This window comes from Lynx canadensis, chromosome D3 (assembly GCF_007474595.2).
Source record: "Lynx canadensis isolate LIC74 chromosome D3, mLynCan4.pri.v2, whole genome shotgun sequence".
NCBI classification, from domain to species: Eukaryota; Metazoa; Chordata; class Mammalia; order Carnivora; family Felidae; genus Lynx; species Lynx canadensis.
The window spans coordinates 14115524-14132495 of NC_044314.2; the positions used below are offsets into that span (position 1 = coordinate 14115524).

The following is a 16972-nucleotide window of genomic DNA, read 5'->3' on the forward strand; positions in this document are numbered from 1 at the left end:
ATACACTCTCCTTCCCAGATTTCGGCTTCTCTCCATCGAGGAGTAAACACTCACCCCTTCTTCCCAGCACCACCCAACCTGAAAAGGCTCACCGGGTGCCCCCCTCCCCCGTCAGAGGCAGAGGGCCGCTATACTAAACGACGCCCATCTCTGCTCACCTCTGCCTCAGCAAGGCTACTTCACTGGGCCGTCTCAGACTCGGCTCAGAGGGCAGAAAGGAAGTCCCACTCAAGCCCTGACTCAAAGCCACAGATGTTCCAACGTTGCTTTTCCTTATTTTACTTACTAATAACTGGAAGTTTCCAATAAAACAGCATTTGTTTCCTCGGCCATTACTCCTTGATTTCTCTCCCCTAAAGGGAAGCCCTCAGAGAGGGGCGAGCAAAACAATTACCACCCACTACGGAGACCACACCCCAAACCTCTAACAATCACCAGGAACTCTCTCACCTCAGAACGCCCTAACCCACACATTTCAGGCTCATTTCAACTTGATTCTGTCTGCCTACTTACTTGCTTACTCCCTGACACCTCTTCTCCAGCTGCGGTTCACTCTACGGTCAGACTCCATCTTTGCTCTGTGAATGTGTCCAAAAACCTCACACTCTTCCCTAAATTCCCTTGCCCCACCTGTCCCTTCATCACATCCAAGAACGTCCTTATCCAACGACCTGCTATCCTAACACTTGAACCTGAAATGCTCACAAGATGTTTTCAAAATCCACACAGCACAACAGACTGATACCACTATCATCTACTGATACTCAATGGGCTCCAAACCTGGCCAGCTTACGGGGTTTCCTTTATCGGGTTGTTCATCACCCTCCCCCGCAACTACTGTTTAAGTCCCTTTTGCTCTCAAACACTTGATCCCCGCCCCCCCCCCTTATATCCACTCTTAAGCAAACTCTTACTTTAGGGAAAAAAATACAAGCCATCAGGCAAGAGATCCTTCAACTTCCCATCACGAAACAAGTACATTTACCCACATCCACACCCGTCCTGCCCACACAGGACCTTGTGCCACCGTTGCTGAGCTCGCCGGTGTGTTCGCCTCTTCGTCACGGCCCGGGCACGCAGGGTGCTCCGGGGGCCAACCCACCCCCGGGCCTCAGCCAGCGTGGACACACCATCACCGGGCTGAGCCATCACCGCTGCAAGCTCGCCACCGGACAGAAGAGCAGGCGTGCGAGGGAGTGTTCATCTCCCTTCACCTTCCAACCTGTTAGCCTGATCTTCCGTCTTACTTGACAACTTAGAACAAAAAACATTTCCCAAGTTGAGTTCTTGGACAAGGAACCCTTTCAATAAATATTTTATGGAGAAAATAGGAGGTTCACTGAATGTCTGCAGATTTTAGAAGCAATTATTCATGATATCAGAGAGCCAAACGATAAAAATAATTAGTTTGATGTTTCCTGCTGTGAGCCTAGACCTAAAATAACATGTAGATAAAAAGTCCATTTTAAAAAGTACTCCACAGAAAAAATCTCTTGTCATCTCCCTCAAACTCCGTTCTAAGTCCTCCACTGCCAACGAACCTGTCTGTGATGCTGCGGTGACAGCATCAGGCAAACTGTTACCTTAGGATGGGCTCTAGGTCAGGATGTCGCCGTTCTTCCCTTTTCAACGAACCCTGATTCAGGGCTCTTAAGATGGTCTTGTCAAAAGTCTCGGAAGACACTTCCTTTGGGAGCTAGAAAAGAAAAACCGCAAGGCCAATGTTAAGTTTCTCACTTACTGCTAAGTATGTTACAAATCAGAGGCATAAAGGGAGACAAATGTCTCTTGCTCAGTAATCATCCCAAAGCAGTTCCTCTCTACATCTTCAAGACATAGGCCCCGTACTGAAGCAGCATAGATCTTTCTACTAGGAAAGTCTTTTGCCTTCTGGGCACACATCGGGGCTCTGCAAAGGTGCAGAATAACCCTGGCAGGATTCAGTGTGCTTCTGGGACACGCCTGCATATCCCTCACATTCTAAGTTCCACATGCCACACGAAAATGACACCCACGCCAAGGTTCTTTAGTTAAACGGAACATTCTGCATAGCGTAGCTACAATTATTTTAATCCTCAAATAGTACTCTGTGAAGTGTTATCCCTGCATTTATAGTGATCACCTTAGTACCTCCTGTTTCACATCTGAATCCCAGGCAATGTCAGACCACCAGTGCTATGCACCAAATAAAAAGAAACATGGGGTGAAAATTCTCCATCCTGCTTACATAAAAAGCACTAATTGAAGGGTTAGGAACCTTTCCCTCAACATGATGAAGGTGCCCTCACAGCAATGGACCAGAAACCACAGACACACACACACACACACACACACACACACACACACACACAAAATAATCGCTGGGCCAAGAAAGTTTTTATTTAAAAAACAAAATTTAAGTCATTCTGTTTATTAACTAGCTTCTTAAAATTCCTAATAAATTGATTCATAAAATTAGCTTTCTGATGTTTGAAACTTGACTTCTGATGGTCTTTACACAATGAACTCCTGGATTACCGGTACTTTCACTAACATTAAGAGTAGAGCCATTCACGCAGTATCGAAAGCGCTGCAGGAACAGAACAATCTACACAAATTGTCAGTTTACGTGTTGAACTGGAGAACCCAAAGCAAGTATTCTTTTGACAAACAAGCGTTTTGAGTCAACGATTCCGAAATGGAAAATTTAACAACAACAGCATAAAGTATTACTAATTTTAGGCAGTGAGACTATGGCATCAAGATGTTTTGTCAGAATGAAGCTCTTCTTGGTTCTTTTATAACCCGGTAAGGCTGAGGGCCTTGCTGGCCACGCACCACTGTGGAGGGCATGTCCTCTGATCACTAACAGGAAGAAACAAGTTCTGCATCTACACATTTCCCCAAAAATGGCTATTTCAACATTTACACTTAAATACTATTTTAATACAGATGAAGGACACTAGGCATATTTCATATTGCCCATTTTAAACATATCTCCTGAATTTCTGTACACAGCCAAAGAAAACCTGCTTCAGTGGGGAACTATGTTTCCACTATCGAATCACTGATGGTTCTTCTAAGTGCAGGAAGGCAAGAGTATATAAATTTTCACCTAGTCAATGACTGTTCATGTGACTGGGCAGAGTGCGGATATGCAGTCATCAGTATTTGCAAAATGCTTTATTTTCAAGTGGTTTTTATCTTCAATTTCCAAGGACTATTTCCAGTCCTAGAGGAAGGCACATTTGCTAAAAATACAGCTTTAAATCATGTCTCTTCTATTCTAGTCCCTTCTGAATTTCCTCACCTCGCGGTCTTCCTTCCAGTACCCAGACTCCCAGAGCTGGGCCCCAGCTCAGCCTTGAACCAGCTCAGACTACTGGAAGATCTTTCTCCTCACTATTACAAGCTTCTCTTTAAAAACACTGAGGCCTAATGGAGAACCATCTACAAAACCCCATTATAATTTACTTTTTGTAACTCTTCTCGTTCAACACTCATCCATTCAATCAACAAATATTCAAATCGAACCCTGTCCCAGGTACTGTTTTAGGCACTGTGGATATAGCAGTGAAAGATGCAACAAATACCCTGCCTCCACGGAGCTGCCATTCTCGCAATGAGAAACAGACAGGTGTCAGATGCAGTTTCTAAGCAGCAACAGCAGGGGAAGGGGGCTTGGATGCGAGGACAGAGGCTGCCATATACACGGAGAAAAAAAGGACTGGAAAGCACTGACCTCAAACTCACTCTTCCACATTATAGCAAACAGTAAGTGCAGTTAAACAGCATCTACAAAAGTTAAAGGTTGTTAGTATGTACAGGCTATCAAAAGGACATGTTTTGCTCTTAACTTTTGTAGATGATTTTAAAAGGAAGGTAAAAAGGTGAAAAGATATGTGGTTGACTTGAGGGGATATTTTATAATAGGCAATTAGCCTCGAAGCATACAATGTTGCCAATCTTTTAACGTAACTTGATACGGCATCTGTCCTACTTTAGAAAAATTCTATGTTCAAATGTTGGCTAACTGGGAGGATCATAACCATGATTCTGAAGACTGAATCAGTTATTGGGGGCTGTCTTTTTTTAGAGCACTCGAGCTTTCAGAAAAATTGCAGGACTGAAAAAATGAAATCTGTCAAGACAAAGAACCAGCCAAAGCTTAGGGAAACCCAAGAGGAGAGACTCTGCCGGGTGCCAGGCCCCAGGCTGGCAGCCGGTCATGTGCTCTCTCATTAAGTCTCTCAGCACCACGTGGGATAGGCTGGTAGCACCCCCACCCTAACACGTTAGGTAACCGGCCTTGACGGGTGGCACCGCAAGGTATTTCAGCCTTAGCCTCTATATCCCTGCAACTTACCATCGAGCATTAGAATTCTGTCACGGGAAGGGCAACACAAGAAAAAGAAACAAAGCACGTTGCTCTCTGACCCAAATGACACCTGCTCTTGACGACCTGCCCTTAAACCTTGATAGATTTACTCTGTTGAGATGGAAGAGTCGGACATAAACAGAAGAGATGTTGTAAGTGCACGTGCAGCCGTGGTCCAGGGCGGCCCTCCCAGATGCCTTCAACAGGCAGACCGCCAGCAGGGAGCTATCGTCTCCTTTCTCTGGAAGACAGCGCACACACACCCGGTCCTCCCACGGCTCGCTCTCCTTCCTCACCACGCTGTCTACAGCTGATGGCTCACAAGCTTATGACCTTCGACAAGTGGAAATGCACGGCCCTCCCATCTTTACACGCAGTTAGGTCACTATCCTGAAGTAACAGAAGGCATTCTCATCTCTGAACCAAGAGGGCCCAGTTCAGAGTAAGCTGCGGGAAAATATTCAAGCTGTCCCTGGGTATTTCCAGCGGAACAAACACACTGACAGTCCATCCAACAATGTCCTCCTTAGAGCCAGCACTACCACGCTGCCCCAAGTTCCGCAAGCTGGGGACGAAGAGCCTCTTTCAGCTTTAAGAATGGAGACCCGCAATTTAAAAACCAGCACCGTCCTGAAAATTTCAGATGTTGTAAGTTCAATAACCACATCACACCTTGACCCAAAAGTCAGTAACCGAGTTGGGAAAGTTTCCTGTTTCTGGACTTTGTTTTATCTCCTTATTAACAAGAAACTTTAAAATATATTTGCTTATTGTAAAATAGCGAAGGTACTGGTTAACCATTTAAACCTGTTTCCTCCTTTTAAAACTGAGCTCTATCCATACACACTTCAATAAAATGAAATTAGCGTCAAAGGAACAGGCACGAATTTGAACAAAATGACTTAAGAAACCTTTTACTTCTGCAAATCTGTATGTTTCCACGATCCCTTATTCTCAATACTGTGTCTCTATCACAAGGGGAAGCCGGAACTCAAAGAAGGAATCGATGGACACGTGTTTAAGGAAATCCACAGACGGAGCCGAAGAGCTGTCACCTCTAAGAACCACAACAAATCCTAACAAGCCTCAACTCATTTTGCAGACGCACTCTTCCACAAGAAGTACCCTTGCAAGCTGCCACCATTAATAGTTATCTCGGCAAGGAACCAGGAATCAGGTTCCTATTTTTTTCTTTTAACATGGAAAATCCTTCGTTTCCTTGTATCGGTAACGTAAGAAAATTTACGTTTAGAATAACAGGACATTTTGTACAGACAGTGGAGAGTTCTAAGTCAACCTTTATATAACGTGGTTAAGTCTTCTTGGTGTCTGTTTTGATATTGAGGTTTTTGGTTCTACATATTATGTAAAAACCATTTTAACAACAAAATCTATAATTTTACCTTCAGTAGAAATTCTTGTAGTTCTTGGTGGGTTTTTGTTACTGTTGTGACTGAAAGATCAGACCAATTTACCTGATTTAAAAAAAACACACATATTATATGGTTATTTCTTAGGCGGGAACCAGATGAAAAAAAGCCATGTGTAAAACAAAGGGCCTTACTTAAATCTTAAGATTAACAATTAGAAATATAAAGTTAATCTGGCATTGTCAGAATTTCTTCAAAATTGTTAAAGTTAACTGTACATTAACATACTCTACTCAAAAAACTTTAATAATTCCTTTCAAATCGCATGGTTCTTTTAAAAAGTTGCCTTTAAAAATGTGACTGTATTTTAGTAATTTTTCAAAAGGGCAAGTTGAAGGACTCTAAGATGATACTTGACGGTATAAAACTATATACCAAGAAAGGTAAAAATTGTACCTCCTGGAACTTATTACATATAAATTCTTCAGAGAAATAACTAGAGTTTACTGCTCCTCTGTGGTAAGTACTATAGTATTATTTTTATGGGGATTTATGGCTTATGAAGAGATTTCATCTTTACCTCAATTCTTTAAAATCCTATTAAAGTGTGGAGGGCAGGTCTGACTACCTCCATTTTCAGATGGAGGAACTAAAATTCAAAATGGTTAATGTACTTAGACGTGACCCTAAGTGAGCAGAAGAGCCAGACTGGAATCTATTATGCCATTTTACCTCTCAGACACTTTGAATTTCATGGACTTGGTGACGGTCCACTGATAACGTCTACATTACAATTATCTGAGCCAAGTAGACACTCAAACTGTGCAAATGCCTAAGGCTCACCAAGTAATCATACCATTATTAATCAGATATTTAAGAACAGATGCAAAATTGTATCTACCAACCCTTAAAGCAAATATCCTTATTAACTGGCACATCTTTTAGATGTTTTTTAATTATTCAACGTTCGTTGAGCAGCTACTTATGTGAGACACTGTTCTCAGTGAAAGGGACACAGGAGGGGACAAGACAGCCAAAGTCTCTGCTGGCTGAGGTCAGGGTCTAATTCGTGGAGACCGATTACAACAAACGAATATTTAAGAATTCCCATCAGTGAGCAGGGCTCCAGAGACAATGAACACGGCGTGGCACAGGAGCAGGACAGCACGTCAGAAGGGTGCCAAGCAAGACCTCACGGGAGGGAGCGTTTAAGCCAGGCTAGGACTTGAAGGGACACGAGCTGTGCCATGGTCTGGGGAAGACTGTTCCAGAGCTAAGCTGGGGATGAAAAAGGCTTTCAGGAAGGAACAAGCTAAGAGCTCCAGCAACAAAAGGAGAGCTAGTGTAACTGAATGAAGAGAGCACGGCGGCTTATGCCATGCGTTACAAAAAGGTTAAGTAAAACATTCAGAGATAAGGATTTAAAATTTGTAAACTGAGGATACGTCTCCCACAAAGCAGAAGCCAGAGTTCTGAAATTCATTCACCAAACATACTAAGCAAGTCAGATATGGCGGGATGACGGAGGATGAAGATTCCTGCTCTCCATTAGATACTAACCAACTAGAGAGGAAAAACATGTAACCCAAATAGAAGAGTCTGGAAAATTTATGATGGTGGCATGCCTTGAATGAATGGAAACACATTCTGCTGGAGGATCAGAAATGACTTGGTGACAAAGGTACAGCTAAAGTGTGGCAAGCAATACCTTTGGGGAGGAACTGAAGTGAGGGAGCACAGAAACGTGGCGTCGGTCCGTTTGGCTTCAAGGCGTTCAGTCCAACCTCAGGAGAAAGGGCCAGACAGTGAAGCCCAAGCAGGGAGGAATAAGGAAGACGTGGACAAGGAATCCACATTACAGTCAACAGGCAAAAGGGAGACATGGGGAGTAACAGAGCCGGACTCTATGGTTAATTAGACAGCTGTCTGAAGGACAGCATGACAGGAAAGCAATTAGAGATGAGAGGACAAGGCAACAAAGGCCAGGGAATAAAACCTTCATGGAGAAAGAAGAGGAAGAGAAAAGTATCAGGGAAAAACCATTCCAGGAAAAGACAATGCCCGTGATCTTGATTTAAAAAATACTAGTGAAAATGCTTACTTTTACTTTTAAAGACACAACTTCCACCTTAAATTGAAGGCTCTTATTTATTTTGAATAAAATCATCAGAGTAATTTCAATGTGACACAATTAAAAACTCAGCAAACCATGCAGTACATACTGAAAACAGTACATTCCCTTAGTAAGGACAAACTTACGTATACATACAGCTTCTTCTTAAATTAGCAAACCCACTGTAAGTTTTTCCAAAGATCAATTTTTCATTTTTCCCCACAAGGTCATTTAACAGTACATGGGACATCTATTCGGGGCGAGAGGGGCTTACTTTGAAGGTGTACTCCCAATATTTGTCAGCCCTTTTTCTCTGGACTCCTTTCAACATTATCTTCTCGATGTGCACAGCTGAAAGAAAGAAAACATGCTGACGTGTTCTACAGAGACTAGACGCGTGTTTCAGTTACCCATTGACAAATGTTGAACAATTAAGCTATTTATCTTCATCTTTACTACTGGTCTTAAACCATGAAAAAAACCAAAAAAATGCAGAAGCATAGCAATGTGCCGTTCATCCACAATTTTTTTTCTATATCCATTCAGCATGCTGAGTGCCTAAAGAGTTTCAAGCATTCCGCTGAGCACCAAAAAAATAAAATAAAATAAAATGCACCTACAATAAAGATTCGTTTTCTAGAGGACAATCTTCAAAACTGCTTGTTATTCAAATTATCACAAACATAGCACTTTATTCAATTATTTATGCTTGGTAGGTATAAACCAAAAGAGGTATAGTTTTTGTTTACATTGAAAAAAAAAACCTTCAAAAGTAATGTATTAAACTGATAAAAAGTTCTTTCCAATTGGGAATTTAAAAACTGTTCAACATGACCCTTAATATCATATAATGGCATTACAAACGTTAAAATGAACTATGAAGGTTCACTATAGCAGAATTTTTCACAATGCATTACACAGATAAAATCGTGGTCATAAGTTACATTAGGAACTCTGAATTGAACTAGGTAAGATGATCAGCTTGTTAATGAAGAAGCAGGCAAATGTGCAATCCCCCGAATTACTCATGTTACACATCCTTTAATAAAAGTATCATCTTGGGGCACCTGGATGGCTCAGTCAGTTAAGCCTCTGACTTCGTCTCAGGTCATGACCTCACGGTTCATGGGTTCGAGCCCCACGTCAGGCTCTGTGCTGACAGCTCAGAGCCTGGAGCCTGCTGTCTCCCTCTCTCTCTGCCCCTCTCCCATTCACGTGCTCTCTCTCTTTCTCTCTCTCTCAAAAATAAACATTAAAAACATTTTTTTAATTAAAAAAATAAATAAATAACGAAAACATCATCTTTCAGGAAGTAAATCTCTTTACAAATTGAAGAGAGCCAGTCTACTAACCATAATATAAGGACTTAAGGGAGGGAAAAAAAAAACTGTTGCTCAGGGTATAAATAGAAGAAACAGCACATAAGCAATAATGAGACTGGCAGTAATGAACAAGATAAAGGTCACAGGGAAGAAGTCAGGAGAGTGACTCCACAGACTGGGGTCCTGTTAAATTCAGGGGTCGGGAGATGGAGAAGGAAAGGAAGGGATTTACTTGGAGAGGAAGAAGCTAAAATAGATGAAGCAGAAGACAGAAAGTAACAGAAGTATACAGGAAGAATGAAGATTGTTCTAGATCAGGGACTGCGGGCAATGAAACATAAGATACAGAAATTCGCTGGTAAGCATTCGTAACAGACCGAGGAGATACCATTACCAGTATTTTGTGCCAACCTTCCAAATATATAGTGTCTGATGGCCGCTTCTGGGATAATTCCCAACCCCCGCCGCCGTGGGCGAGAAATGTTGAGGATGGAAACGCAAGAAAATCTCAAAAGCCAGGTGAGAAGCCCACAACTCCTGACCAGCGGCAGCACAACAGCGGCTAAGTGGGGGAGGGGAGGGTCTGCCGCTTTCAACAGCTTTCCTGCTACCTTCCGTGAGGGACGATGCTATTTAAGAAAAACCGTCTGAACTAATCTACATTCAGAAATACAAAGCAGCTCCACTTCTGCAAACTGGCGGGCTAATAAGTAAGGGGCAGGGGACCACTAGGGCATTATGTGTAAGGGAACGTGGCTGGGTCTTCGGCCTTGGTCTCAAGTTACCCCTGTCATGACCGATCGGAATCAAGAGGAGGGAGATGAAGTACGGTGGGGAATGGCTGGTAACAGGAGACCCTCCAACCCTCAGAAATTAAAACTAAGAAGCACAGAGTACACACATTTGTTTAAAAATAAAGAACATAAGAAAAGTCACCTATAGTACCACCTTACGGTTGTCAGCATTTGGATGTAGTCTTTTGTTTTCCTAAAGCATTTTTATTAAAAAAAGAAGAAAAAGACCTTCGTTGTAAAAGCAAACTCTGCTTTAGGTTACTCACAGATGCAGCGGGGCTGGTTGAAGGAATCTATGAGTCAAGTAGTTTAAGGGTCTTGAATGGCCCTGAATAGGTAATTATATAAACTTTTTTTAAACATTAAACATTCATTCATACCTGTTTTTCCTGAATGAGGAAAAATGTACAACACAAGAAAGATGACTGATGGGACCGAAAGAAGACAAAATGATGTCGTTCTAAGCTGCTATAACTGAGCGTGAGGTACACATCTGAGGCCGCCCAGGTGGTACATACACTTTCCATCTCTGTTTTCCCCTCAACAATTATTCGCCCAGGGTAATGGACTCCCAAAAATGAAGAGAAGTGAGCATGTGAACTCATTTCCTTACAGATGACAACGTCCTTCCAATGCCACCATCCCAGTCCTCCTGAAAACTGCATTTCTGCAGGAAGCATAGACTTGTAACACACGGCTTCACTTTCTAACAGAGAACTTCTGTAAAATTTCTTTTTTCAGCAGATGCTGAGCACATTCTCCAGATAAAGCACTTTCCCAAACACTTTAGGAATACATTAAGGATTCCGCCCTCCAGAAGTGTGCAACTAGACTTAAGGCGACCGACCACAAGGCAGAACCAGGTCGGCGCAAGCCAGGCTGGGCCAAGTGCTGTAAAGCAGGAGCCCAGATGCAGACTCAGAAAAGTGGGGGCCGGGCATCTGAGCCAAACCTAGGACCTGTAGATTTCTCTACTCCAAAAAAAGAGGGAGAAGAGTTGGGTCAACCAACGTAAACAGTGCTCTGCAGCCGTCCCCGGTAAGGGGACAGAAAACCTACCTTCTCGCTGGGCTCTGTGCGGCGCCGCAGGAAGTCCGTCATGAGGTATCAGGGCTCGTGCCAGTATGCTGGCCTCGTGACTCTGCAGGTAGTCACCGTGAGCGGAGTCACTCTAGAGAAGAAAGAGGGGCACGTGTTCATCCACTCCACAGACTGAGAACAGACAACTCCGTCCAAATAAACCAGAGTCAAGTCTTATGCTTTTAACAGAAACTATCTTCACGGCAATTTTAGACACCAGATAGGTGATTACACAGTCAAGGCAGAAAGGCACAAATTGTAAAAGGTATTCACCGGTAAGGAAAAAGAGAAGCATCAACACTTATTTTCACTTAATAGTAATATTCTATCAATTATTTACTGTCCCAGTTTTCTTGGGACACATTGCACGTTGTTACTCAAAATTCCCAACGATGTCAAGTCTAACCAAAGTGATCAGAATCAAAGGAACACATATAAAAGATGCTCTCCTCTATGCTAACCCTCCACATATACAGGAATTGTATTTTTTACATTAATTACTAAGCAATTTTTATTCACTGCTTGATTTTAGTGATAATCTAACAAGATGCTCTGGTAGGGATAAGTTTTACAAAAGGTTATTATCAAGATCTGCCAAATCTTTCTGAATAAGAATGTGTACAGACAGTGAGTTTACTGTAGTAAATTAGTCATGTTTAAACCACCTAACGGCGACTGGGTGCTCGGGAGTTTGCTCAGCCCATCACGGTCATCTGTGAACTGGAAGAAGTTTTACTCCAAGGAGAACGGCTGCTTGGGAGTCAGAGAGGCCTCCTAACCTTACACCTGTCCAGAACCAAAGCACTGGCACGTATATACTGTTATCACAACACACTGATTAAGCCAAAAAATAAAACAGCCTTACTAATAACAGTTCTTTATCACAACTCACATCTTACCCCTTTCACGTTTGGAATCTCAAAGTACTACTCAGACCAAAACCACCTCAGTTTCAAGAGACAATTACAATTCTATAAATCTGCAATAAATAATGTATGTTGATTTTTAAAAATTGTGTAGGGGCGCGTGGGTGGCTCAGTCGGTTGAGCCTCCAACTTCAGCTCAGGTCATGATTTCGCAGCTCATGAGTTCAAGCCCCACATCGGCTCTGTGCTGACAGCTTGGAACCTGGAGCCTGCTTCAGATTCTGTGACTCCTTCTCTCTCTGCCTCTCCCCCATTCATGCTCGCTCGCTCTCTTTCTCTCTCAAAAATAAATAAAAACATTAAAAAAATTTGTAAATAAAAATTGTGTAAATTTAGAAATGAAGTAAAGAGAAGACCTTACGCTTCCCAAGAATCCTAATTGAAAATATTTTGGGGCTCCTGGGTGGCGCAGTCGGTTAAGCGTCCGACTTCAGCCAGGTCACGATCTCGCGGTCCGTGAGTTCGAGCCCCGCGTCGGGCTCTGGGCTGATGGCTCAGAGCCTGGAGCCTGTTTCCGATTCTGTGTCTCCCTCTCTCTCTGCCCCTCCCCCGTTCATGCTCTGTCTCTCTCTGTCCCAAAAATAAAAAAAAAAAAAAAAAAAAACGTTGAAAAAAAAAAATATTTTGTTCTGCTGTCTAATCCTGCATGCTGGCCTGACCCTGGGTCTGGGCTGCCAGGTTATAGCTCTATTTCTGGGAATAAAGCATCGCATCAGATACTCCTGGGAGCTAAGCTTCAGCCTTATAGTTTGTCTTCCTGTAGAAACTCGAAGAAATAAGTATTTGTCTCTACAGAACCACTCAATGAGAAGGAAAGCAAAGATCTCTTTGTCAACATCCAATTTCCAAAACATTTAACATGATGGCATTCACCAATTTTCAAAATTACAGTAAAAGGCAGACACAGGAATTCTTCTAACAACAAACTTACCTATATCCTATTCCAGACCATATAATCATTTACTGCAAAGGACTAAAACCACATTGGCCTAATACTGCTCTAAGGACTTCACAAATTGATATGAATAAAGCACTGTAATCCTCTCAAATACCTGTGTTAGCTGGAAGAAGTTTAGTTGAATACACTGACCATCTTTTATAGAATATTTTTCTATACTGCGCATATGTGGTTCATAAGTTAAAAATAACACCTTCAAATACAAAAGCAAAATATGCAAAAAAACAATCTTCATGTGGGAAATGCAATCAAAACCACAATGAGATACCACTTCACACCTATTAAGATGGCTATAATCCAAAAACACAGAAAACAGCAGCTATTGGCAAGGATGTAAAAAAACAGTGAGGCCGTGGTGGAAGACAGCACAGCAGTCCCTCAAAAACTTAAAGAGTTACCATATGATCCAGGAATCCCACTCCTAGGTGTATACTCAAAAGAACTGAAAGCAACAACCTGAGCAGATGATTTTTTCCTAGTGGCATCACTCCCAATAGCCAAAAGGTCGAAACTCAAATGCCCCAATGACGGGTGAACAGACGAACAAAATGTGGCATATGTACACAACTGAGTATTATTCAGCCTAAAAAATACATGTTACAACATGGATGAATCTTGAGGACATTATGCTAAGTGAAATAAGCCAGGCACAAAAGGACAAATATTGTGTAATGCCATTTAAATGAGGTACCTAGGATAGTCACAATCAGAGACAAAGTAGAAATAGTGGTTATCAGCAGGGATGCCTGGGTGGCTCAATCGGTTAATCCAACTTCAGCTCAGGTCATGATCTCACAGTTCATGGGTTTGAGCCCTGCATCAGGCTCTATGCTGACAGCTCAGAGCCTAGAGCCTATTTCAGATTCTCTGTCTCCCCCTGTCTGCCCCTCCCCAGGTCCTGCTCTGGCTCTCTCCCTCTCTCCTCCAAAATAAACATTAAAAAAAAAAAAAAAAAGCAATAGTGGTTACCAGGGCCTAGAGTAAAAAAAAAAAAGGGGAAGAGGAATAGTTGCTTAATGGATATAGACGTTCAGTTTGGGATAAAAGAGAAGTTCTGGGAATGGATAGTGGTGATGTCTGCACAATAATGTGAATGGACTTAATGCTACACTCAAAAAGGTGTTAAAATGGCAGACTTTATGTCCGTGTATTTTACCACAATAGAACATAAAAAATGTTTATTTTTTATTATTTTTTTTAACATATGAAATTTATTGTCAAATTGGTTTCCATACAACACCCAGTGCTCATCCCAAAAGATGCCCTCTTCAATACGCATCACCCACCCTCCCCTCCCTCCGACCCCCCATCAGCCCTCAGTTTGTTCTCAGTTTGTTCTCAGTTTTTAAGAGTCTCTTATGCTTTGGCTCTCTCCCACTCTAACCTCTTTTTTTTTTTTTTTTTATGTTTAAAATGATTTTATTACGCTGCCTCCACAAATATATTGAAACAACGATGAGAAAGTAGTTTGCTTCACAATCAAGATCACATTTTTGAAGTCCCAAGTTACACACTTTAATAGCCAAGAAAAGGCCTCTTATTTAATAACCTAGAGAGAAAAATGGAGTTGGAGTTTCTATCTAAGGACATAAGTTCATCAACCCACAAAATACCTACTAATTAAGTCCCACCCCTCACAAATGTCAGCATGCATCAATACTATAAAACCATTTATAGCACTTAGACTAAGTTTAGAAACTATCTAAATTTTTATTAAACTAATAAAATTGTAAATTTTATAATCTAATGCCTCATGAGCCACAGAGGTCACAATCAAGTTTACTGATCTCAACGGTGAATAACTCTCCATTCTTCCGTCTCCCATTGCCACGTGTCACATATGCTTTCTTAACTCTGAGTAGGGGGAAGGGAGCCATAAAATATGGGAACTACTGGTTTAATGGAATCTTATAGACAGGAATTACACCCACTGTTCTATCAAGTTCAGATTCCTGGGAAAACACACGATAGATGACATGGCAGAATTGGCATTCTACAAAGACTAGTTAGATGAAAGTGTTAGGACCAAGTGAAAAGTGGAGAATTTTTCTCTGCTTGGATTAAGAAGATGAAGCTTAAAAATTCTAAGCCTGCAAAATATGCACAGGAACACAAAATACATTAGAATGTGTGTGCTCTTCTTTCTGTAACTCATCTGAGCAAAGCCTTTTCTGTCCATGGCATGTCTGCACTAAGAGCTCCTAGTTAGCTCAAATCCACATGTCACGTAACACAGGCAGGCTGGACAGGTCGTTCATCCCAGAGATTACTCAGATCTCAGTTTTATACATGCATATCCATCCCAACTATTGACGTGGGGTGTCTCAAATGTAGGGAAAGTCTGTGAAACAGTCAAGTGGCTGGACACTCTTCTCTGGTAATAAACTCCATCTACAAATAAAAGGAGGCCAATGTGACCGTTCTTCTGTTCTTTGTAGATGGAGTTTATTTTGGCTCATCTAACAATCTTCTACATGTTTCCTTTAGTCCCCTGATGTAGAATAAATTTAAAAATGCCAAGATGGGGCACCTGAGTGGCTCTGTTGGTTAAGTTTGTGACTTCAGCTCAGGTCATGATCTCACGATTTGGGAGTTCGAGCCCTACATCAGGCTCTGCACTGACAGTGAAAGGCCTGCTTGGGATTTTCCCTCTCTTCCCCCCCCGCCCCTCCCCCATTCATGCTATCTCAAAGTAAATAAAACTTTAATTAAAAAAAAAAAAAACCAAGGAGGGGCACGTGGGTGGCTCAGTCGGTTAAGTGTCTGACTTCAGCTCAGGTCACAATCTCGCCATCTGTGAGTTCGAGCCCCGCGTCGGGCTCTGGGCTGATGGCTCAGAGCCTGGAGCCTGCTTCTGATTCTGTGTCTCCCTCTCTCTCTGACCCTCCCCCATTCATGCTCTGTCTCTCTCTCAAAAATAAATAAACGTTAAAAAAAAAAAAAAAACACCAAGGCAATCTGTATTTTTTAAAAAAGCAGAAATTAAGACTGTCTCAGCTTTTTAAAAATGTACAAACTGGAGCGCCTGGGTGGCTCCGTCGGTTAAGCGTCTGACTTCAGCTCAGGTCATGATCTCACAGTTCGTGAGTTCAAGCCCCTCATCGGGCGCTGTGCTGACAGCTCAGAGCCTGGAGCCTGCTTTGGATTCTGTGTCTCCCCCTCCCTCTGCCTCTCCCCTGCTTGTGCTCTGTCTCTCTCTCTCTCTCTCTCAAAAATAAACTTAAAAAAATTTAAAAAAAAACGTACAAACTTCTTCAGATGTCTGTACATTCATCCAATGAGACAGAGGATGCTAACATTACCACACAACAACCTCCTGTTAAGGTTTTGTGGTAGATTAAATATAGCTAGAAATACTTTGATACCCCTTCCACTGAAAGGTGGATCTAATTCCACAGCCAGCGGGTCTGGGCTGGCTCTCGAGGCTCGCGTGAACAGAATGAGGGAAGGAACATTCCGGGATGGGAGAGGGCAGGGCAAGAAGCCTTGCAAGCCTGGGCCTACCGAGACACCGTGTAAGAAGTGCCACTGCCCTGAGGATGCCACGCTAGAGAGACCACACTGAGATGACCTCCAGTCCCCAGCTGCATCTCCGGACACCCCACAACAGACAAGCTGTGCTTGCTCTTAGCGGCCTGTCTAAATCCCTGGCCCACAGAACCGTGAGAAACCATAACAAAATGGTGTTGATTTAAGCCAGTAAGTTTGGGGATAACTTGTTATACAGTTACAGATTTTAAACTCTCTTCTTTCAATAACCAAGGCTGCAACTAAAGCAGCTATTATTTATGCAAGATTCATAGAAAGCCTTGAATGTTAGAAAATGATTCGTTACTAGCAACAATACTGAGATGGCCAATTTTATCCATTTTGGTGGAAAAAGAGGGAAGAAGCTGGGAAGGATGTGAGAGTTACTCACTCCTCTTGAAGAGGCTGTGGAGGACCAGGCAGGCGCCTGCCTCATGTCTACTCCATGAAAGAGTGCACCCCAACCCAAAGTTCTGTCTGCACCCCCTTCCAGCACATGAGGAAAGGTAGAGGCCGTGTGAGAA

The 16972-nt window shown here is 42.4% G+C and overlaps 1 protein-coding gene across 2 annotated transcripts in view; it reads right to left on the reverse strand.

Annotated features, from left to right (window-relative positions):
* The window catches only part of ZCCHC2 (zinc finger CCHC-type containing 2), a 62803-nt gene that overhangs the window by 35325 nt on the left and 10506 nt on the right, over nucleotides 1-16972 (reverse strand). For both annotated transcript variants that reach the window (XR_003973115.1, XM_030335732.1), the window contains exons 2-5: nucleotides 11016-11127; nucleotides 8115-8191; nucleotides 5761-5832; nucleotides 1584-1696 (exon numbers count right to left, since the gene is read on the reverse strand). Coding sequence is in view for 1 of the 2 variants with exons in the window: in XM_030335732.1 (XP_030191592.1) it covers nucleotides 1584-1696; nucleotides 5761-5832; nucleotides 8115-8191; nucleotides 11016-11127 (374 nt within the window). In the remaining variant the exon portion in view is untranslated. The remainder of the gene's footprint in view (nucleotides 1-1583; nucleotides 1697-5760; nucleotides 5833-8114; nucleotides 8192-11015; nucleotides 11128-16972) is intronic.